This window comes from Mytilus californianus, unplaced genomic scaffold, assembly GCF_021869535.1.
Source record: "Mytilus californianus isolate M0D057914Y unplaced genomic scaffold, xbMytCali1.0.p SCAF_4, whole genome shotgun sequence".
Classification (NCBI taxonomy): domain Eukaryota; kingdom Metazoa; phylum Mollusca; class Bivalvia; order Mytilida; family Mytilidae; genus Mytilus; species Mytilus californianus.
In genome coordinates, this window is record NW_026262690.1 from 44322656 (window position 1) to 44347218 (window position 24563).

Here is a 24563-nt window from a genome sequence, read left to right on the forward strand (position 1 = left end):
AGTAGACCAGGATTTATATCTGGCAATTATAAACGAGCAGGTGGATACGATAGCAGAATGCCCAGCTGAGACAGCAGAGGACGCCAACCTCCTTATCAGTAAGATGCACCAAATGCTAACAAAAGCAGCAATTGAGAGCTCATCGAAGAAATCAAGATATAAGGCAAAGCCAAAACTGAAAGTATGGACGCCAATCATCAAAAGTAGTCTGAAAGAGATGAGAAAACGCTATGATGTATGGACTAGAAATGGGAAACCCACCAACCCAGCTGACAAGTCATATCAAGACAGAATTAACACCAGAAAGGAATTTAAAAAGCAGGTGAAAGTTGAGCAGGCCAGAGAGCGAGACAGGGAAAAACAAGAGATATTGGAGGCAAGAACAAGAGACAGTAAGCTGTACCACAAACTCGTAAAAAGCAGTAGGAACAGAAACAGGGCTGGTATAATGGATCTACATGTAAATGACAAATGTTACTCTGGTGACCAAGTAATCGAAGGCTTTACTGAACACTTTGGAAATCTAGCATCAGCAGAAAAATCATCCCAGCTGAAGGATTATCACTATCACGAGCTGGTAGAATATGAGATCGAATTAATCAACGACATGGTAAAAAGTAAGAAAACACCTTTGGCAAACCACACAGAGCTTAAGAAGGCCATAAAGTCATTAAACAAAGGTAAATCTGCAGACATATATGGCATCACAGTTGAGCACCTCATCTATGCAGGAGAAAAACTAGAACAACTACTTTTACTGCTCATCAACCTAGTATTTAAACATGGCTGTATTCCAGACATACTTAAGAAAGGACTACTTACTCCTGTCTTCAAAAACAAGGGGGACCGATGTCATGCTGCCAACTACAGAGGTATAACAGTACTGCCAGTCGTTAATAAGATAGTAGAGGCAATAATCAGAGACAGAATACAACCAAAAGTCCTTCAAGATCAAAATCCCACCCAACGAGGCTTCACGGCAAAATCATCGCCACTGAACGCAGCTCTGGTCGTGGAAGAAGTTTATCGTGAGAGTGTAGACAGCAACCAAGATTTTGAGCTGGTTCTATTAGACGCAAAGTCGGCATTTGATGTAGTGGTACACAGTCACCTAATGCGACGACTCTTTCATTGCGGTATCGACGACACTCTCTGGAGGATAATACAGAGTATGCACTGGCAATCAACGAGTGCCATCAAATGGGAAGGAATGATTGCGGACGAGTTCGCAGTAAGCCAAGGTGTACGACAAGGAGGAATTCTCAGCACTGATTTATACAAGGTCTATGTAAACCCTCTCCTGAATAGATTACAGCAATCAGGCCTTGGATGCAAAATTGGTAATGTCCTATGCAATACCACAGCATGCGCAGACGACATAGCATTATTGGGAAAAAGACCACCTGATATGCAGATACAAATAAATATATCTGCTGACTACGCTGGAATGGAAGGCTATAAGCTCCAACCCCAGAAGAGTGTGGCAATACACATCCAACCTAAACCAACCAAGAACAGTTGTGAACCAGAACAATACCAGCTAGGAAAAGATCCAATGCCAAACGTCATAAAATCAACCCATCTTGGTATAATAAGAACACCATCAATGAGACAAAACATCGAGTCCAATGTTGAAGAGAATGTTAAGAAAGCAAGAAGAAGTGCCTATGCCCTGCTCGGCAGTGGATTCCATGGAGAAAACGGACTAGATCCTGAAAGCTTAATCCATCTATTTAAGACCTACATATCCCCAGTACTACTCTACGGGATGGAGCTTTTGACACCAAAGTCAGCACACTTGGAAACCCTAGAGAAGTTCCAGAAAAAGATGCTCAAACAAATTCTCTCAGTCCCCATGAGTACTCCTGACCCAGCAGTCTACATCCTAACAGGCATCCTACCAGTCGAGGCACAAATCTATGCCAAAATGATGACATTCTTCTGTAGCATATGTCAGCAAGCAGACAACAGTGTTGAAAAACAGCTTGGTAAGAGACAACTCACTGTAAAATCATCAGGAAGCCACAGCTGGTATATTGAAGTACAGAGGGTCATGTTCAAATACAACCTCGGCAGGGCCATGGACATGCTAGATAATGCAGATGTGACTAAAACCACTATCAATCAAATAAAAAGGCAAATTGCTAATTACTGGGCCAATGAAATATCGGTTATTGCCAATCTGTACCAAGGGTTAAAATACCTTCAGACAGATAACTTCAAAGCGGGTAGAATCCACAACATATTGAAGATAAAAAGCTATACCAATAAAGACCGTTCTAGAATTCCAGTCAAACTAAAACTCCTGACAGGAACCTACGCCCTGCAGCCCCTGAGATATAAAATCTATAAGGAGGGAAATCAGGAGATATGTAACGCCTGCAGCCAGAAAGAGGAAACTGTTGAACATCTGTTAATTGAATGTAAAGCTTGGGATAACATCAGAAGGCCAGTCATTAATGATATAGAGAGTCTACTGACAAACCACAGCAATATAGAATGGGAGTCCTTAAGTGAAGGGTTTAAAATACAGATACTGATGGACGTAACCATGGTACAACGACAACTTCGACTAAACAGTGAAGAAGTCTCAAAGATAGAACACCAAGCAAGGCGTCTTATATTCCTTATACACAGTGCCAGATGTAAACTCTTACTACAACCATAGCTGAATGGAAGATAGCCTGGTCATGGTCTATGGGAGGGTGGGGTCTGGGATGTAGGGCAGTCAACTCCAAATAGGTCAAACACATAGTATAACATCATAAATGTCAAATGCTCATGAGAGTATTATGCCCATGCGTGCAAAGAACATTATGCTTATTAATACGTAATATGGGTGTGCCGGTGCCAATACAGACTCGAGACGATATCTTTTACCTTTTAAAGTCATTTTATTCTTTATTGTGCTAACATAGATAAGGTGAATATTTAAATTCTATTAGATCTTATGATGTGTAACGACAAGCTCAATACGCGGAGTACAAGTGATTTAAGTAGATTTTACAATGTGAATATAAAGACAATAAGCTCAATGAGCCGACTTTTTAGATCCTAAGGCGAACTATCCTAGATTTTAGATTTTAGAGTGCGAATCTGATTGAAGTAATTATTTTACAACGTTTCTTTTTACGTATGAACTATTTTACCACGTAAACATAAATAATCCCCCTGTAAATATGTCCAGTAACTAGCCTATGAATTTTAAATGCAACTAAGAGTACACACAAGTTATGTGAGCAACTACAAAAGTGAACCTGTATATATTGGTGGAGGATAGTATTATTCAAAATAGAGTGTACATATATTTCTTCATTCATGGTGGTGGGTTTTGTTCTACATGCCGAACAGATATTGTAGCGGTGTGGTTGTCCTACAAAGGATGTGAAGATTTGGAAAGAAAGAAAGAAAGTTCATGTAAGATGAGATGAAATCTAATAATTTACATAAATAAAAGGGTATATATTTTTACATTAAAACATTAGAAACTATAACACTTACGCTAGTGATTGTTTTTCAAGCCTAACTTATAAATTAAATGATGCAGATACTTAATCATGTGTAAAAATCGGTGTCACGAAATGGCACGGAAGTTGTAATGAAATTGTAATACACAGAAAAGGATACGGCATACAACCTGGTAATGGTTCAATGATTTTACAGCCGGCAGTAAAGGCTTTCATAAGACTTGAAGTCTTCTTCCACTAAAAATGAGGTCGGACAACGGACATATGCTTGACGGAAACCTGACCATGAGGTCGTCCTAAATATGAATGAAATATTTGCCAATGGATGGTAACCAGGCAACAAACAATCAACCAATCAGACCATAACCATCTGTATACCAAAAACTAATTATCCAGATCTTCTTCTGAAATATGAAGATTTATTTAAAGAGCTAATGCCACAGCCTTCATCACCAGACCCCCCCCCCCCCCCCCAAGTCACCAGGTTCCTATTTCTTGCAACATAACAAATTTAATAAAACATAAAATCTAAAAGTTTGCATACTGTCTAAACTTTAGACATGTTCTCATTAATGCAGAAAAAGGGAATTTGTCTAGCTATCTTAATAGATCTAAATCAAGACAAGTTGAGAACAAATTTGACATTAGCCAATGTAGTCCATTTAACTTTAAAACTTACACTTGACCAGACATTAGTCCAGGTCGTTTTAAAGCTTGGATTCTGTATTGTTTCATTATGATGGATCAAACAGTTATCTTATTGTTGATACGAGACATACTTGTATTTGTAGCATGTGTATTACCACTGTTAAAATCCGAAGTTTGTGAATTGTAATTTCTTCCTATTTGTGACATTAACCATTTAGTCCCTCACTGAAACTTCCTGCCAAATATCTGTGATCTAAAACTTTGGTGAAAAGTTTTTGTTTATTGACTCATATTTTACAACAGATATCTCTTTTTAATCAGCCTTGTTACAAGGAAAAGGCCTCCTATGCCTATTGTCATAAATCAATCAATAAGACATATTTGCATCTTTCTATCCTCCAAACTGAACAAAGAGAAACAACTCTAGTTCATTGATTAAATATCAAAGTTTTTAAAGTATTTTCGTTGAGATTTTTGTGAAAATTTCATAATCTATACAATGGAAACACAGGATCATTGAATTAACATAATAGGAAATGGATATATTCTTAAAAATAAATTATTTTATACTAAGTTTAACTAGTGAAAATTGAGTTGTTTGTATTTATCTCAGTCCACAAATCAATGTATATATACATTTGACGTCTTTGCATAACAATCACTTGGTCATTAAAATCAGATAATGAGGAATAAAATTTGTCAGGTTAAATAAAGAAATGTTATTGAAACTAACCTACAAAACAGCTCCAAACTTGTTTCATTATTCAACTCAATGTTTTTAATAATCTCATTTTTACTTTGCTATGAATTTTGATTACTTATTGAACTCGCAAAATCTTCCTTGTGTTTAAATGTTTAAAATGCATTTACTACAATCATTTTAAGAATTTAAAAAAGTTATGAAGAAAAAATCTTCTCAGATTGGAATTATGTGTTTTTTAAGATGGAACATAGGAAATAAGATGACCACATTTGATTTCAGACAAACAACATATGATTTTTTCTTTTATATTTGAGTGCTAAAAATTTCAGTCTTCTTAATAAAAATATATAACAAATTAATTGTATTTAATATTTTATTACTTGATTGGTGACATTGCACCAGACATATCATAACATTATAATATTTATCACATGAGCATGATTTAATTTTCACACATTAAGTTGAACAATCAACAATACATACTTGTTTTTGACCATTATTACTGTATTACCTTAAAACAAACAATACAATGTAAGAGCAATCCCTGGATGCACCAATTAACAGGAATGATATAGGATACAATGTTACTAAGATTTTATACTGAGACATCCACTTATCACTGACAATTATATGTAAACATAGATGCCCTTCCCCCTGAAATATATGACACAATGTTAGCCACAGTAACCCTAATGATTCTGAACAGCATTAGTATACATGAGAGCTGTGGGAAAATATCAGGGATACATTATTATGATTGCTGTGAAATAGACCTTAACCCAATCACTCAAGCATGAAATGTAAGCTATTGTGACCTAAATCCTGTCAAATGACATTTTACTATGAGAAAACTTAAATGGTGAAATATCACTGATATACTACCATAGCTTTTGGAGGCAAATAAAATTCACCTAAATATGAAATGTTGAGGACATAGTTACCCAAATGACACCGTTGTATTAACTAAGAATACTGTAATTATGCAATTTGATTAATATCTAAACACACATTGAGAGATTTACATTAATCTTCACCAGTAAAGTTATACATGTATATCATAATAACAAAGATGATGGTGAGCTGCATTGCACTGTAAGGAAGATTGCAGCATATATCATATTGTTTTACTGAGAAATGGACCTAAACATTATACTAAGAACAAACAAATATAAAGATGGACATGACAAAACCTCTATTCCCATTGCATGACAAGGTAGGGGTGCTAAAGTGTAGTTATCCCATGTAAAATAAAATATTCCTTGTCAATATTTCTGATATTATTAGAATTGCCACATAAACTAAGAAGTGTTAAGAAGATTCATATGAATCAAAAAATATAAAATGTATCATCAACAAAAAATTCCCATAAATCACACAGTATAAATATGTGGTGATAGAAAAAAAAAATGCTTTCATACATCTACATTGTAAATAATGCTCAGTATGTATTCAATGTTTAAGGTTCATTAAATTAACACAACCCTAAAAAAAAAATACAAACTTGAATATCCACTGCAGATTGGTGGGGTTTTTAATCATACTTTGAACTCTTAAGACAATTTTCAAGAAGCCTGTACCAAATGCTTTTCAAAACTAGTAGGGACACTCAATTTAGGATACTTCTGCATAGGTATTAAATATGTAGGACTCTAAAGTGCGATGGTCACGCTAAAGTGCGATGGTGCCAGACACTAAAGTGCAATGGTATAGCAATAAGTTCAGGCAATTGTTTTTTTTTGGTTTTTTTTTGCTGTTCCTATTAAATTCTTTGTTAATTGTTTTTGCCGGATTATAAATCATGCCGTTGTCTTTCTCTTTTGAAATGTTTTCTACTGGTTATTGTATGGCCCTATACGACTTGCTATGCGTCGTAGGCTAAGACTCCACGTTGATGGCCGTACGGTTATTAGTTGCAACATTAACGACATTTGGTGTTGGGTGGATAGTTGTCTCATTGACAAGTTATATCACATCTTCTTACTTTCATTTAATGTACGATAGTTGTTAAAAAAGTGAAATGATTACATTGCAGTAGCTAGTATTAACTTTATGAACCTGTTTCAATCCAATAAACCGACAGCTGTAATTCAGTGGTAGTCGTTTCGTTGTTGCTGTATTTCATATTTGTTTTTCGTTTATTATTTTGTATATAAATCAGGCCATTATTTTGCTCGTTTGAATTGTTTACACTGGTCATTTTGAAGCCTTTGTAAACCAAAATTATCCGAATTAAGGTAACCTCTTCGAGAACCGACCAAAAATGTTCCGGATTGGGGTCATTTGGTTTCTTTTTTCTTTTTTGCTGTCTAATAAAAACCTGGACAAACATTCTTGTTTTCCGGTATGTGAATGACTTCGTTTGTACAAACAGCGTGTAATGTCAGAATGCTTTTAAACCTAGCTAACTTCCTTATTTTCGTAAACAATCGCACTTTCGCGGAAAATTGCATTTTAGCGTATTGAGGCATCATACTTCAGCATGTTCCATTGAATAGCACAGACCATTGCACTTTAGCGTAACCAAACATCACACTTTAGCGTAGACTATCGCTTTTTAGCGTAACCATCACACTTTAGAGTCCTACAAATATAAAACCCAATGAAATTTTTTTACCAGAATGTTGCACTGAATGTTGATCTGTAGACCTGTTCATAAGAACTGTATTTTTTGTGACGACTTTGCATTAACACCTTATTTCCAACTAAACAACAAATAAAAAGTATGATTCCATCAAAATAAGTTAATGAGAAATTACACAATTCTGTAATTCCTTAATGTAAGATTCCAGTAAAATGATGAAAACAGATATTTGTAACATATAATAGTACTTTTCAAATCAAAAGGGAAAGGTGACCTAAAATCTTAAATTGCAAACAAGAAATTAGGCAAAATAGGAAATTGGAAGATAGAGAGAAACATGTTTGAAAAGTAAAACATAATTATCTGTATATCTCTAAAACAGATCATTTCAAATCTAATGTGTGTATGGAATACCAATAAATGTAATGAAAAATAAATATATGAATGGTCAACATCATAAATATAATAATAGAAAGTAAAACAACAGACTACAATGTAGGTGGTCCCTGGTGAATGACATGATAACACCCAATGATCTATACAGTTATATTTTACATATATGGAAGAGAAGTACATAAATAAAATTAATACTTTCAGTTTTATATCCGTGTTGATCGAAATTTTTGGTCTCTTAAAAATAGCAATATTTTAAGCATTTAAGATCATTCATAGTTTTAAATAATGATTGTCAAAGTAAGAATTTATAATGCAGAAAAAAATAAGTCCTAGATTTTTAGTTTCACTGTTTCCAAATATGGTCATCATACTATAAATCTGGGTAATTATACAAGATGATATAAAACTATCCCAAGTTTGTATCTTTAAATGAAATGCATTCAGCACAACAACTTTTGCCATTCATGTTTGGTCTTCAATAAAGGCACTTTAAAAAACGTAATAGAAGTAAAAGCCAACAAGTATTCTGACAAACTAGTCACTTCAAAGTATGTGCAATGAATTATTTTGGAGAATTTTCTATTAAAAAGTTACTTCTTGCTTTAAAATATAAGATTATATCTAATACTAGACATACTAAAAATAACAGTATACCTGTGTGGTGAAATAACATTTTCCAGTTTAATTCTGGTGAAATAAAGATAACAGATCAAAGTAATTCTATTTTGTAATGTATTTAGTATAAACAATTTATCTCATCACCTTATAGGGTGAGAATGGGATGCTAAATATGGTTCCCTATTTGGGAGAGTGTCATGATCATTGCACTTTACAAACACTTGCAATAGTTATTTAAGGGATTTTAAAGGGCCTGTTGTGAGAAGAAATTTCTGCTCCAACTGAAATAACACTTCTCTTTTTTTCCAGTGAGAGTCCATTTTACAACTAACCATCTCAGTTGACCAACTTGGCAGAACCTAGAACTTAATAGTATAATTTTTTATTCTCCCTAATAATATGAATACATTTGCAACTGGACAAAAAGCAAAACATATCTTGTGTTTAAGTTGGTAAAAAGAAATATGGAAAGTTTGTTTAAATCAAAAGTTACTACTATATCAACCATGGGTAAATATAACTTGTATTTAATTAAAGAATGTAAGGATATAAATTCAAAATTTGTTACTAAGGTTTTTATTTTACCAATATTTATATGAAATATAAAGAAAAAAGTTTAATAATATGAGTAACAGATTTACTTTTCACGTAGAATCCCCCTCCCCTTCCCTCAATAGTAAACAATAAAAGCTGGATACATCAGACACATATCATATAGAAAACACAAGATACATTTTTAGGGAGAAGATAACAAAACCTAGTCTAATTTTTTTTTCTCAAATATAATATAAGAAGCTCTTTAAATCAAATACTGTTGTTATTGATACTAATATAAGTACCATCTTATTTTCATAAAATTAATAGTTTTCTTTAATATTGATTTACTAGAACATTGTAGATTGAAAAAATAAATTAAAAAATTGGGACTAGGTGAGATCACTATGTTTTTAACTTGCTGTTTCATTCTAAGAGTTAATACTTCAATAGAAAATAGAGTTTCAGTCATTTTTCAACAATTCAAATTAATAAATGCACACATAAACTTCTGCATTTTTAGTGTTAAGATAAACTATAACAAAACTGGCAATATACATCTGCTGTCAGAATCTAGTCAAGCTAATAGACTTGATCAATATTAATCTATATGCCATCTGAACTTAATAAGTAATCATACATGATGTCAAAATTACCCAAGAGATGTTAAAACTGAAAATGTCACCTAAAATATTATAAACAGACTATTTTCATATAATTGGTCCATTCCATAATGTTCATTTATTCTGCACAAATCTCTTTGGAGACAAATAACAATTAACATGTAATACAATAATATATTAACTGATAAAAATATTAGTACATATTTTGTTTGAAAAAGTGTTGATAAAATAGTGGAGAATAACTGAAGAATAAGATTTAGATTAATTATCCTCTTCAAATTGAAATTTATTTTGCCCAAACATATATAGAAAAATAAAAGATGTTTATCTTTTTTAGCTGACCAGATATAAAGCACAGATGATCCTAGTCAAGGCTTCACTATGTATCACAATCTTTCTAATTGTTACCCATGGTTTGTCTCTCTCTTTCGCTTTGGTCCTGACCTGGATGGAATATAACTGAATCGGTAACAACTGGCATCAATTTTACTGGATTTTGTATAAAAATCTAAAAGTATTTCTTATTTTTGGTGGTTGATCAATTAGACTGCATAAAATTCCATTTAAATAAATGAGTTATGCCATAAATACAACAAATACTATAAAAAATATAATTAAAACAGCAAATATTTTTATCATCAACCATCTGTTTGAAGTCACTGATTGAAAGTATTTTAATATTTCTCCATGAGCTGCTTCAATGTTCATTTCTGTATCCTCCACATTAGTGTCAATTCTGAAAAAATATTAAAATGAAATAGAATGTTTTATATTAAAATAGTAAGAGTTATCTCCCATTAACAACATTAAGTGTATTGGAATTATAACACAGAATGACAATTCTGTCCCCTACTTTAGTGGTAATATTGAATTGTGAATTCAACTTATAAACTAAAAAGCATACAGCTTTCCATACAATGATTGCAAATGCTTCTCCCACTTAATGTTATTCAATAATTAGATTTTGAATGGTATGCTCATGGGAAACTAAAATTTTGTAGATTACTGTTGAACATAAATGTCAAAGAGAAATGGTAAAACTTAAGTGATATTATAATCAGGTATGTTTTGGCCTTATGTAAGCTTTGAAGTTAGAAAAAATTAACAAAATAGTCTTTAGGAAAACCAAAATAAATATGGTTATACTTTTTCTAATGTTCTTTTTTTTTTTCTAATATGACGTTATAACACTAAATATAAAGCAAGTTTAAATGTTATTGTGTTTTTTCATTGATGCACTCTAGCTTCTTTCATTCTTTTCTTTTACAGACTGTTGGAAGAACTTTCCCCCATTGCATACCATAATGATTTTTTTTTTAAAGTTCCCTAAATGTAAAATTACAAGCTTTCTAAACATAGATTCAATGTTTGAAAAAACTTGGTTGAATAAACAGAAAATGGTGATAGTTTATATAACCAAAATATTCTCCAAATGTACCTTTGAACCATTTCTTCCTGGTCTTTGACCATATGTGCTAACTGTGAAAATATTGAGCCCAGTTCGACTATCGTTGATTCTATACTCTGCATCGTGTTTGCCCTATCCTCTATATATGTGTCCTGAAATTAAATGTTTCCATTCTTTCAAATAATGAAACCTTTTCATTTTTGTTCTAGTTTTATGTTTTCATTTGTACTATATACATGTAAAGTGATCAACATTTTAATATTTTTTCTACAGCCAATTCATGAACACAAAAAGCTTTATAATTACACCTAAAAACTGTCATGTTATTCCTCATTGGAGAAGAAAACATACATCATTTAAACATTTTGTTTAATTGTATTTCAGGATGTTTTTATTAAATTTTCTATATAAACTGCTGCCAAAGATATGCTTCCCTTGTGTTTACTTTTGATAGTATAATGCAAATGTTCAAGTTTAAAATAAACACTATAATATATGTAAACTATGCAAAACTTTCAAAGTCAATATACCATGACTGAGGGACGGGGCCAAGTAGTCTCTATAGAAATGTGATGTGTTAATGCTAAAACAACTGCTTAAACAAATTGTTGAAGACCTTTGCCATAGTAGAGGCAAAAGTAGAAACTCAAGCTATAAGAATTAGGTCTTGAACTAAATCTTGATCTAATTGATATCATATCAAGTGATTTTCTGCAACAAACAAGTTTATTTTTACATATATATCTTGCGGTCATCAAAGGCTTAGGCACTATGGATGGTTGGTCTTCTTAACCTCAGACTGATCCAAGATTCTATATAAAGTATGTGAGGCTACATCAGAAATATTCCAGGAACGTTTCATTGTCTGACTGTCTAAATACATTGTCAAATCATGTTCTCGCTTATCATTAAACAACTGTCTTAAGGCTTAAAGATTCTGCATATAGAACTATTTTGTTAAACAAGGGTCTAAATACCTGTTGATCTATCAATTGCTGCTGTTGTTGATGTTTAGATGAACCATCCATGTTCATCACAAAATCTCCACCACCAGAAGCACCATTATATGTAGCTTCATCTTCAAATAATACAGATTTTTCTGGGAAAAAATATACACAAGATAGGTTAATAAGTCCTTGTTTTAACAAGCATGCACACACTGAAATGTCTTGCCTGCTTTAATGTTCATGATTGAACTTATAGTGAAAGTCTTAGAGAAAAAGGTTATACAACAAGTACTATATAAATTAGATATCATTGAGATGGGAGCCATCACTGTGGGCCCTGCTGTGAATAATGTGCGTTAAAAAATTTGTATCTTTACCATAGGACATAGGGTTGTCAACTGAAACCAAAGTTTTTGACCTTGACCTTTGACCTAGGAAGTTGTACATACATTATGACACACCCTCTGGTGTTGGTTAATATACATGTCAAGTATAAACTTTGAAATCATAACGGTTCTCAAGATGTAGAGCAGACACGATTATTACCATAGGACATGGGGTTCTCAACTGAAACCAAAGTTTTTGACCTTGACCTTTGACCTAGGAATTTGTACATACATTATGACACACCCTCTGGTTTTGGTTAATATACATGTCAAGTATAAACTTTGAAATCATAACGGTTCTCTAGATATAGAGTGGACACAATTTGGAAGGACAGACGGATCACTATAGGGTGTCCGCCAATCTGCGGGGATTCGGCGGACGCCCTAATTAACATTATCAATGATTCATGTAAATGAGGTCACAGTCAGATGAACCCTTTCGGACAGATATGTTTGCCTGACAATCATTCAATACACAAATATAGTTAACCTATTGCTTATAGTATCTGACAAACAGACCTTACTAAGAAAAAAAAAAATTTTGACCAATGAACCCTGAAAATAAGGTCAAGGTCAGATAAACTCTGCTAGACAGACATGTGCACTTTGCAATGATTCCATATTCCACATATAGTTAACATGGTGCTTAAGTATCTGAGAATTAGACTTCACCATGAAAACATAACATTGACTTTTGAACCATGAAAATGAGGTCAATGTCAGACAAACCTGCCGGACAGATATGTACACCGTACAATCATTTCATACAAGAAATATATTTGACCATATGCTTACAGTAACTGGGAAACAAACCTTACCATGAAAACATACCATTGACCAATGATCCCTGAAAATAAAGGCAAGGTCAGAATACAATATGTTAACCTTGCAATCATTCCATACACCAAATTTAGTTAACTTCATGCTGACAGTATTGAAAATGGGCAGACACCTTACAATTATTCCATACACCAAATTAATAGACCAACTGCTTATAATTACAGTATCTGAGATACAGACTTGAACACAAAAAACTAAAACCTGTTCCAAGAAATGGGGACCAGGTCTGGTGATCCTTGTCTGATGGACATGTAGACATTGCAAGGATCCGAAATACCAAATATAGTTATCCTATTGCTCCTAATAAGTTAGAAAGTATGACATAAACTAAACAGTTTTTTTAAGCAGTCACTGAACCATGAAAATGAGGTCAAGGACAATGGACATATGACAGACAGAAACTTCGTAACATGATACACCACATAACAAGGAAGCATCTACCCCTAGAAATTTTTAGCCATCATACAAATAATTTGCAGATGCCGCTGCTGAATTATAATCCCTATGACTAGCATTCTGTGACTTTCGTGCTGGTAAGACAAAAATCTGGTATTTAAATATACTATAGTAATAAAGGTTACATTGAAGGAGTACACTAATGTGTAAATTAGGTCAACTTGTCAAAAACTGGATAAAGTCCAAAGTGACCTTCATTTCTTATAACTACAATTAAATGCAATGAAATGTATGCTTAGATCAACCATTTCATGAAAACCTACAGAAATATTTTGCCTATGAAGGAATAAATACTCCTGACATCAAGAAATAGGTTTATGCAAGTATAAACATTTTGGTTGCCATGATGCCTACCAATGAAATAAGACTGAACATACAAGTTGGAATTATATTATTGTAATCACTGAAACTATTCTAATGTTCAATTGTTCAATTGGACAGGTATAATCAAGCCAACAATTTTACGTTAGATACCATTGCAGTGGCAGACAGTGGATGGAAAACCTAAAGAATACTACAGTGTTTGTTACTTCACTACTTACATTGTTGAAAAAATTGATTGGAAAGCAATTTAAAAAAAAAGTTAATAATGACACATGTCAAGTGGTGACAATAGTTCAACTTATCCTTTTGGACGTAGTTAAGCTTAAAATTCCTTGCAACCGCATTGAGCAAGAAATTTTAATAATTTTATAATTAAGAATATCTATTGCAATATACTTAAGAAAGTACACACCTCTACTGCCAACTGTTGATGGATGCATTGACATTGCATTTGACTGTGAAAATTGTTCTCGACGAGATTTTTGGTGTTTCAGATTCTGTAGAAAAGTAATAAAACACATCAAACACAAACACTATGATTAATTGTATTATATTCTTGAAAATAGTTTAAAACCTTAATGTCACAAGAGAAGTTGGTAAATAGCAACCACAATTATGAAAGGACAACCAATTCATTTTTCATGTTTACCTGAGGTTAAGAGACACAGTTTCATAATCCTGGAAGGGTGTCAAGTAAATATTGGTTATAACTGTATACTGTTTTCATTTAATATACAAAAAGCTAGTTATTTCAAGATCAATATAATTTTAAACAGAAAAATCAGTGTTTCTTCAAGTATTAAAAGAAATTTGTGCTTGTTGATTTTTTTAATACTATATGAATACAATGATGTTCAAAATACAGGTAAGTAAAATTTCACACAAAAAAAGAACTTTTTTGTCATCTTCTTTAAAAATTGATTTATTTGTACTTTTATTATTCCAAGTTAACTGTTGTAATTTGTAGTAACTTCAAATATATATTTTGTCCTAGAATCATACCTTTTTCACCCTCAAATGTCAAGTTATGTGTTTGTAATAAGACAAATTTTAAGCATGCATATGTATTTGTAAATGTACACCTCATGGCTGTCCAGTGATAAATTACACTTTCAAAAGAAATAAATTAAATAAAACAAGTTTTGAAATCTTTAATAGCAGACTGTACCTAAATGATATTTAATGCAAAAAAAAAAAAACCAGACAAATTAATTGTAAATTCCAATTATAACACATAATCATAAATTATTTACACATGTCATAAAGCATGATTTGAGTTAAAACTGCATTTTAGAATCTGGAGTCACAATAGGTCGCTAAAAAAAAAGGATAACACACTCTGAATTTTTGCACCTTGCAATATGTCAAGAGAAACACTGATAGTGTTTATGACAAGGTTAAACATAAGGTAGAGATTAGATTGTATATTACTTGATCCAGAAATTTAAATTTCTTAATTACTCATTTTCATACCTCTGTTCTAACTTCCAAAACTCCTTTAAAGTCATTTGACATATTTGCCAACTTTGACTGAAATAAAGAAAAATAACATTGAAATCTGTGAATCAAGCATCAAATATTTTAGTATTTTAGAAGTAAACACTATTTTTTCTGCAAACCCCATTCATCCTGTATTTCACCACACCATAGCTGACAACAATGTCAAACAAATCTGTTATACAGAACAAAATTTAATCCCAGTAATGTGGGTACTCTGTGCCTTTTTGTCAATGTTGTACTTGATTTTCTTCTTTGAATTGATTCACATTTCCTCATCTGCCTAGCTTGCTATAAGTATTGGTTTTGCTCATTGTTAAAGGTTGTATTGTGACCTGTAGTTGTTTACATCTCTGTCCTTTTGTTTGTTTGATAGTTGTCTAATTGGCAACCATACCTTATCTCTTATAATGATAATTATTTTAGATGTTGTGAATACTAAGCATGCTAAGAGACAGTTGGTGTCAGGAATGACATGGTATTCAAAGTGGAAACTGGATCATCAGGCTTATGCTAAAAGTTCTGTATGTGAGAGAAGTAATTATAATTCAAATTTTATGAAACATTAAGTATTATGATCCAGTGTTCTCCAAAGGCCCTAATAGCACTGTGGTGTTATATTATTTGCCCACAGTTCTATAAGTCTAGCTGCAACGTTATATATGTGTCCCACAGTGTTTAACATTTTCAGTTTATAAAAATTTCATGTAGTTCAGGCAGTAAAACCGTTATATAATATAATTTGTTCTCATTCATAAGTGCATTAATTTGTTCTCATTCATAAGTGCATTATTATACCTGCAATGACACGACAACTGTATTGGAATGAGTCTGCAGATGTTTTCCATTCTGCTGTTTGTGATGTTGTACAAACTGTTGTAACTGTGCTATCTGTTTGTTTAAACTAGCAATGTCCTGTTTTATAATATATGTTAATTCCTGTATCTCAACTGGCTTATCGTCAAATAAGGATTTTCTTTTTGCCACTTAATTAAAAATAAATAGAATAGAATAAATTATAATACAGTAAATTAAATGATTTGTTACTATATATTACAGATTTACACATTATAAAAGTACATATTCTGGCTTTAAACTGTCTACAAATAGAATGATAATGTTAATTTTAAAATTGTCACAATAAAAATTAAGGCTTTCTGAAGCTTGTTCTAGAATACAAGCAATCAAATTATTTTTTGAATTTTGGAATTCCCCACTCTCTCTTCATAGAAATTGAAAATGGGCCACATGAACAATAACCAACCTGGTAAATAATTAAAATGTCCTTAGTGTTTTGAATTAAATGATCTTATTCATACTGCTTAAAACCACTACAACTCCACATCAAAGTGTTTTATATAGATATATACTCACATATTGTCAGTTTTTCTAACTTTGTAAAAGTATTAGCAAGGTCTCTTCCTATACGCCTGAAATTGTACACTTTTATTAATACATTGTAATATTCAATGCATCAATGAGTGTTGTTCAATAGATTATAAACAGTAAAGTAAAATTGACAAATGTGTCTAGAGTAAATGTCCAATGGGCTCACTGGATATTCTTGCTGCTAAAGTCAGCATTTAAAACAAAAATACCAGTATTCTATAAATATAAGCTGTAACCAGCATGCACTAAAGATAATAAGTCACCTTTGTTTTACAAAAAAAATACAAATAGGGAAGACTTTTAGCCACGATAAGTTTAAGACACTCACCAACTTCAAATCAAAGGATTCTAAGCAGGGCTTCCAAAAAATATTTGAGCCAGCCGGACATTTTTTGTCTTATCCCAATTTCAGTCCCTTAAGACTTAGTAACAAAAGGCAGTAACAAAAGGCAAGCATTTTAATCAGTTGGGCTCCATATAAACAATGAGTGACACAAAAACGATTTTAAACTTGACTTTTGATATTAATCATTGTTCTGACGTAAACTGTTCTAAATATAACTTTTAAATAAATAGACTGATCAACGTCAGGTACAAAATAGTATACCTGTTGCGTCTAAATTATGATCTTATCGTTTTAAATACGTTTTTCTGATAGTCTCAATCTGTTTTGCTAAAAAGTAGTTAGATTTAGACCAGGAATGTTTTTAATTTGAATAAAAAATAACTTCCAAAAAGATCGATTGATGTCTGGCACAAATAGTTTACCTGACACAGGTGATCACAGGTAAATCTCACCTGTTAGACACTTAACCTTGATTGTAATGAGAGGGGATTATAGTAGGGCTTGTTTATAGAGTACTGCCACTTTAATGACACTGAAAAGTGTGTCTGTTTAAGGCACAAGGTCAAGTCAAAATGGTTGATTTTTCGTAATCACATGAACGTTGAAAATGTCCGTTTCATGCTTGGCCCAGTCAGACAATGTCCGATAAATTTACATTTGTCCGGCAAATATGACCGTTTTGGAAGCCTTGATTCTAAGGTTAGATATGTTTAATACAACAGCCTTTATTTATAGCAGAGTGTGGTGGAATTCAAAACTCCATAATCCTGACAAGAAAACAATTTCAAGTATAAATGATTCTAGATAAATTCTAAACACCAAAAAAAAACCAAACTGAATACAAACTTAGCTATCTGTGTAAATTCACTTCTTTGTCTCAGAGGATGACTTGGTCTTTGAATGGCTCCATTTATCTGTTAATCAAAGAAAAACTTAATTAATTCTAGGCAAATATCCTTGTATTGAATGAATGAATGAAGTTATTAGCAAAAAGCACATACATACAAATGTACTAGAGCAATCAAAAAATACATTAATCAAGAAATGAGCTGTCAAATTGACAGCTAACTGTGTTTTCTGCATTTTGAAGGTGCTTTCGGGTTTGTTTAACCTGCCACGTTATGTACCCATTTTCTGATCTATCAAGCACCATAACGCTTGAACAGAAAAAGTGAAAATTATCAATATTGAACTTGACCTCAATTTTGTCATTAGTAAAAACATTTCAAAATTTTAAAAGCATTGGTGGAATGGTTCACAAGTTACTGAACAGAAACGACATCAAATGCAAGTTTTCAATCTATCAAGGACCATAACTCCTGTAAGGCCAAAGTGAAAATCTTCAATTTCAACTTGACTGCTATTTTGATGTAAGTAACAACATATTAAATTTGAAAAGCATTGGTAGAACTGTTCATAAGAAATTGCATGGAAACGACATTTTCCCATCAACATGTATCATGGACCATATCTTCAGTCCTGAACGGTAAAAGTGAGAATGGTCAAAATTAAACATGAACTTTATTTTGTCATCAGTAGCAACAAAATAAAATTTGAAATGCATTAGTTGAAGGGTTCATATTTTATTGCACAGAAATGACATAAAGTGCCATTTTCCAATATCATGAATATATCAAGGACCACAACTCCTAAGCAGAAAAGTGAAAAATCTGTTTATCAAACTTGATCTCCATTTTGTCATCACAACATTTTAAAATTTAAAGAGCATTGGTTAAATCATTCATTAGTAATTGCACAGAAACTGTTGACAGCCACCTACCTGCAGTTTGCTTCGGAAAACCCGATTAAAAATATGACAAAATTATTAACAGCCGAGAGCATACACAACACAATATTTATGAATAATGATAATAATATGAGTCTTTATGCATGTTATGAGATTATGATGTCTTATTTACAATAAAGCCTTCAGATAATAACATATCTTTATAGTCAGAATTGTATTGCCGGCCTATTACAATTGATCTATTAAAGTCTGTACAGCATTGACATCATTATGCATGTTATTTTAGCACACAGTACACACAAAGTGATTAACTTAAAAATCAGTATGTAATAATAATTAATAACTTTTGTATGTAATTGACTCCAGGTCTGGACCCTGGTGTTCAGTGATTCACTGTGAATTAGAGCAATTGTTCTTAAATATCACATATTAGAATATATTGTTGACTGAATCAACTGTGTGTACTGTACATGTAACTGATTGCATTTTACAAGTTTAAATCACTCATGTTTTCTGCTAATTATACACTGCAATTATGTATATGTATATGTTACAGTGATTATAAATTATAAATTACCTGTCTTGTTTGTAAAACTTTACATGCTGATAAAAACTCCCCTGTACGGTCACGACATGACATTTCTGGCTCAACAACTGCCTTGGTAGTAGGAACTGTTGGATTGCTGGTTACAAATGTGTTTCCACTGTGTTGTACAAAACCGTTTTCTTGTTTTAATTCAGACCCAGAATTATTTCTCCTACGTCTAGCTATCATTGGACAGCATTTACAATAAGGCTATCTGTAACTTTTAATTTTCTGTCAAAAAAAGAAAATTCAAACATAGAAATAAAATGCTAAACATTGCTAAATATTTTAATTAAATTTAGGTTTATTCACTGAAAGTTTGAAACATAGTTTTACACAATCATCTAACTACAAAATGTATGTACTCAGTTAGTAATGAAATATCACTGAATTTTGCCATTTTGGAGGTTTTTCTATCATATAAGTAGATGAAGAAGAATATACATATATACATTGTATGTATACATACTTATATGTAAATTGGTATTAAACAAATAGTATGTCACCATAGCAAACATCCTGGTTATTTATCTCTCTAGTATTATGATTATATTTGTATTAAGTCTTACTCCATTAACAAATGTCAGAGCACTTGGACATGTTGGAAGAAGTGCTATTTTTCAGCTTAAGATCAATATATTTTTTCAATAAAGATGTTTTGGTAGACTTAGTACATATATCCTGTATTTATATCACCTTATCTTTGTTGAAAGCATCCTACTCAAAGTTTTCTTACATATAAACTGCTAAAAAATGGGCTTAGACCAAAAAAATTATAAACTTATACCAGCATTCTTACTGGTTTGTAATACTGTAATCACATTTATACAGGAAGTTTATAAGTATCTTAATAATTTTTCTACTGACATCATAATCAAATCTTTACATTTGTAATAATAACACAATATACTGTCAATTGAATAATACATAGGTCATTTTACATCAAGTTTGATCAAAATACTTTACACATAAACAAATTTCATGACAATGTGTAGTGACAAACATTTATAGATATTAATCCTTTTGAACTTTTTTTATTGATGTGTAGTATGGAAGTATGCCATCTAGACTTTGTTATGTTTATCATGTTGATGATAGAATAGGTAATGACTTCTGTGGATCCGATAACTTATTAAGTACTAATGGCCTCTCGAATCATAATGAATACTTAAAGCTAAGTACTTCTAAAACACATATTGAGATTTTGTTATGATTGCTATTATAGTTTAATAGAAAGGCTTTTCAAATTTACGATGATGAGAGAGAAAACCTTTATATGAATTTTTTTATTTATATTTGAGCTACATGTACAAACAAATGTATGCATGAATTGACTTTATATCAAGGAATAAGTTGATTTAAAAAAATACTGGCATGACTGGGGAACATGAACATTTGTGTAAATATTTTGAATCCAGATAAATTTTGTTTACCCTTACAAATTTTCTGGCAACAACTTTTTGGAAGCCAGCATCATCAAAAATGCATCTGAATCATTTGAGATATGAATTAAAAGCTTACTCACATGCACACTAGACAATAAGCAAGTTAATTAAGAAACTGTTGACACAGAGATATGTCTCGCCTGTCGGCAGAAAATTCAGAAAAAGACCATCTGATGGACAGCAACATTGCTAATTAATTCCCTGGACCATGAACTAGGGGGCAGGGCCTCGAAATGGTCGACAAACTGAGATGTACTGCTAAAAATGCAACTTTATAGAAAATATCTATCACAAAAAAAAACAAGTGATTCCTATCAAATTGACTTAAGCAGAAAACTTAACACTGAGAATTGTAAAATTAATTCAAAGCTACTGGACCATGACCTTGGGGGCAGGGCCTTGAAATAGGCGTCATACTGATAAGTACTGATAGTAATGCAGCTTTACAGTAAATATCATTGATCTATCACAAGTAGTTCCTCTTAACATGCTCAAACTATATACAAATTAATAGTTTTGCAGTATTCAGAATAAAAAATTTCACCCGAGGCTTAAACATGTTAAATGTAAAGGCCGTACCTTGACCTATAATGGTTTACTTTTATAAATTGTAACTTGGATGGAGAGTTGTCTCATTGGCACTCATACTACATCTTCCTATATCTAATCACTGGTTTGTTATGCTTGCTCTTAAAAGTTGGGAAGGCATTACAAATGGTTAATGATTAAGATGATGAGCAAGGAAACCTTTATCTAAATAGTTTTATATATAATTATTGATCTTATATGCATGAACTGACTTTAGAGAACGATCCAAAAAAGGTGATGCATTTATGAAATAAATGGAGAATGTGTCCCATGTACATGGGACACAGATGATACCCTGCTTGCATATAATGTTATAAAGGGACATAACTAGAGAACTGTAAAAATGACACCACCCAAATTCGAACTTGATCTGTGTTTTATGGTAATAAGCATTGTGTATAAGTTTCATAACTTTTGGTTGAGGCAAACTAAAGTTAGAGAATGGAAACCAATTTTTGGATGTACAGACGGACAAGGGTTACACTTAATGCCCCCTCCGCCGCAACGGGACATCAAAAGGTGTGGAACTGGTGTCTGGTGACAACATTTTTTATGCCGGTAATCATTTTAAGGGATCCATGTTTTTTCATTGCCATTTTGCACTAATTTTAGTTTCCAAATCATTAAAACCTATAAAACTACCTCTCTGGTATTGTTTGAATATCTGACAATGTCTGATGGGCATTCCTAATGTTTGCGCAATGACAGCAAAAATTCTGAAATCTAAAAGTTCTATTTTTTTATCACTGTAAATCAATACCTGTTTTGGGGTATAAAACCCAGTATAATATAAAAACCCATATCCAATAACAAGCTATAACAAATGTAAAACAATTCAAACATGAAAAATAATGGCCTCATTTATGTGTATAACAATAAACGAATATGATATACAGCAACAAACCACCACTGAATTACAGGCCTCTGACTTGGGACAGGCACACACATAATGTGGCAGGTTAAAAATGTTTGTGGACACCCAACAATTCCCCTAACATAGGAACAGTGAGAATCCCGACCTGTTAAAGGGTTTTGATATACTCTAGGTATCGTCTGTATATCTTTTCTATGACCAAGACACAAATCTGGTAAGTGATTTGCTGGAATCCTGAAAAATATACCTGGGTTTTCACTAGGATATTTTGAGGTGAGTCCTTGGACTCATCACTTTTCAAAATGGTGAGTCTCAGCTTGTTCTGGTGAGTCTGTTGTCCAGTTACTCAAATAGTTCTGATTGGAACTGTCTTAATTATCATACTGTACTTCCACCAATTCAAGGATCTTTGGGTTAATGTAATATATATATTTATATAGAAGCAGCAAGGGTTAATGAATACGGAAGTCAATTTCTGGTAAATTTTTTTACAAAAAGGATGTTTTTGAATAAATTTTAACAGTGGAAACTTTATAATAGGCCCATTCACTGTTATTGCAGCCATATTGAATAGGGGCAGATTTTCATTAATGGAGGTGCAAATAGTTTGAAAAATACCGGAAAACATCATTGAAACAGAACAGTTGATTGGAAACATGCATAGGATTTCCCGTACTTTCAAACTATTTTCACCTCTTTCCAAAAAAATCTACCCCCTATTCAATATGGCTACATTAACTGTGAAGGGGACTTTTAGGCTTTTATGCGGTATAAGGTCGTTCCGGCCCCAAGTCAATCTGGCCCTAAGTCGATCTGTCCCACGTCGATCCGGCCCCATCATAAAATAATGAATAATTTACATAAACTTCGGAGGATTTGGTCACAGTGGTGACATATTTGAATCAGGATAAATGGAATTTGTAAAAAGTATCTATGATTAATGACATGTGACAGCAGGTTAGTGAGGTATGCCTTATATCATGTATATTGGAGTAACTTTTAAAATTATTTTAAATCGACATGAAAATTAGTATGATTGGTACTGTTTGTAACCAGCATCAGCATATACATATAAATTTATTTTCCATGATACCTTTGAATATCATGGGGGAAAAACGTTTTTATTTAATTCACACATAGAAGAGATAAATAGATATTAACAATCCAATGGAACATATAATTATGACTTGTTTAAATGAAATCAGTATAGTCTATAATTGGGATGTTTATTCAACAACTGTCTGATGATGGTACTAAATTCTGTTATATATGTTTTTATTATAACTATGCATGCCCAACTGTCTTGAAAACTTGTTATAAAAACATAATCAACATAATTGTTTTATACTGTATAAGCATCTGTATTCATTTAAGGTGATAAATCGAGTTGAATTCAAATATTTCATATTAAAATAATATTATTTTTCTACATAAAATTTTAATATAAATTTCAAAAAAATATTCAAACAAATGTCTCATCTTATGACAATTAAATATACAAATATTCGTCAAAAGCCAACTTCTTTACCGTTCATCTTTTATATTATTATAAAATTCATAAACATTTATGAATTACAATTCATATATATCTTTATTTTTATACCTTATAGAAATTTTTTTTATATTGGGGCCTGATCGACTTTAAGTTTAAATATGGGGCCGGATCGACATGAAAGCTTCTATGCGATCCACTGACACAGTCACAGGTTCATGATAATTGATATGGCATGTATGGAGTGCCAGGAGAAAATGATGAGTCCAGGAAGCATGTACGCACCTTAAAGAGAACCCCGTGTAGCTTACTTATATAGCACTGCTAACTGGACTGATTTTAAAATTTATGTCAATTGCAAAATAAAATACCAAACGAACTATGAATCCCGAAATCAGAATGACAGTTCACGAGTTGTGTATAAAGTGAGTGACAGCTGTCAAATAGTATCTATACAGTGAGGAGAACTATTTTGAAAAATTAGTTAAAGTGGGTATTGTTTCGTTCGTTTTAAGCTATTAAATATCATATAATAAAAATGGTTCTAGTTACAATATTACTTGAAATAAACAGAAAGTGACTTGTGTTTCAATGTTTCTTTCCACCACGACTCAAAATAGACGTAATTTCCGCTTTCGTAACGCAAGCGCAAATGTTTGATTGAATTG

General features: G+C 32.2%; 1 protein-coding gene across 3 annotated transcripts; it reads right to left on the minus strand.

Moving 5' to 3' along the window:
* Positions 1 to 5177: 5177 nt before the first annotated feature.
* LOC127738075 (syntaxin-5-like) lies at positions 5178 to 24525 on the minus strand. Of its 3 annotated transcripts, XM_052249161.1 has the most exons (11): positions 24456 to 24510; positions 22549 to 22637; positions 19488 to 19727; positions 18010 to 18077; positions 16803 to 16858; positions 16227 to 16414; positions 15405 to 15461; positions 14344 to 14428; positions 11956 to 12077; positions 11009 to 11130; positions 5178 to 10306 (listed from the first exon to the last, which is right to left on the minus strand). In XM_052249161.1, exons 3-11 carry the CDS (start codon positions 19683 to 19685, stop codon positions 10147 to 10149), a joined length of 1056 nt encoding a protein of 351 aa, XP_052105121.1. In that variant the 5' UTR covers positions 19686 to 19727; positions 22549 to 22637; positions 24456 to 24510; the 3' UTR covers positions 5178 to 10146. The 3 variants fall into 3 exon arrangements, with proteins under 3 accessions (XP_052105121.1, XP_052105120.1, XP_052105122.1); XM_052249160.1 differs by lacking the exon at positions 22549 to 22637 and having other exon boundaries at positions 24456 to 24525; XM_052249162.1 differs by lacking the exon at positions 22549 to 22637 and having other exon boundaries at positions 24448 to 24510.
* Between the last annotated feature and the right edge of the window lie 38 nt (positions 24526 to 24563).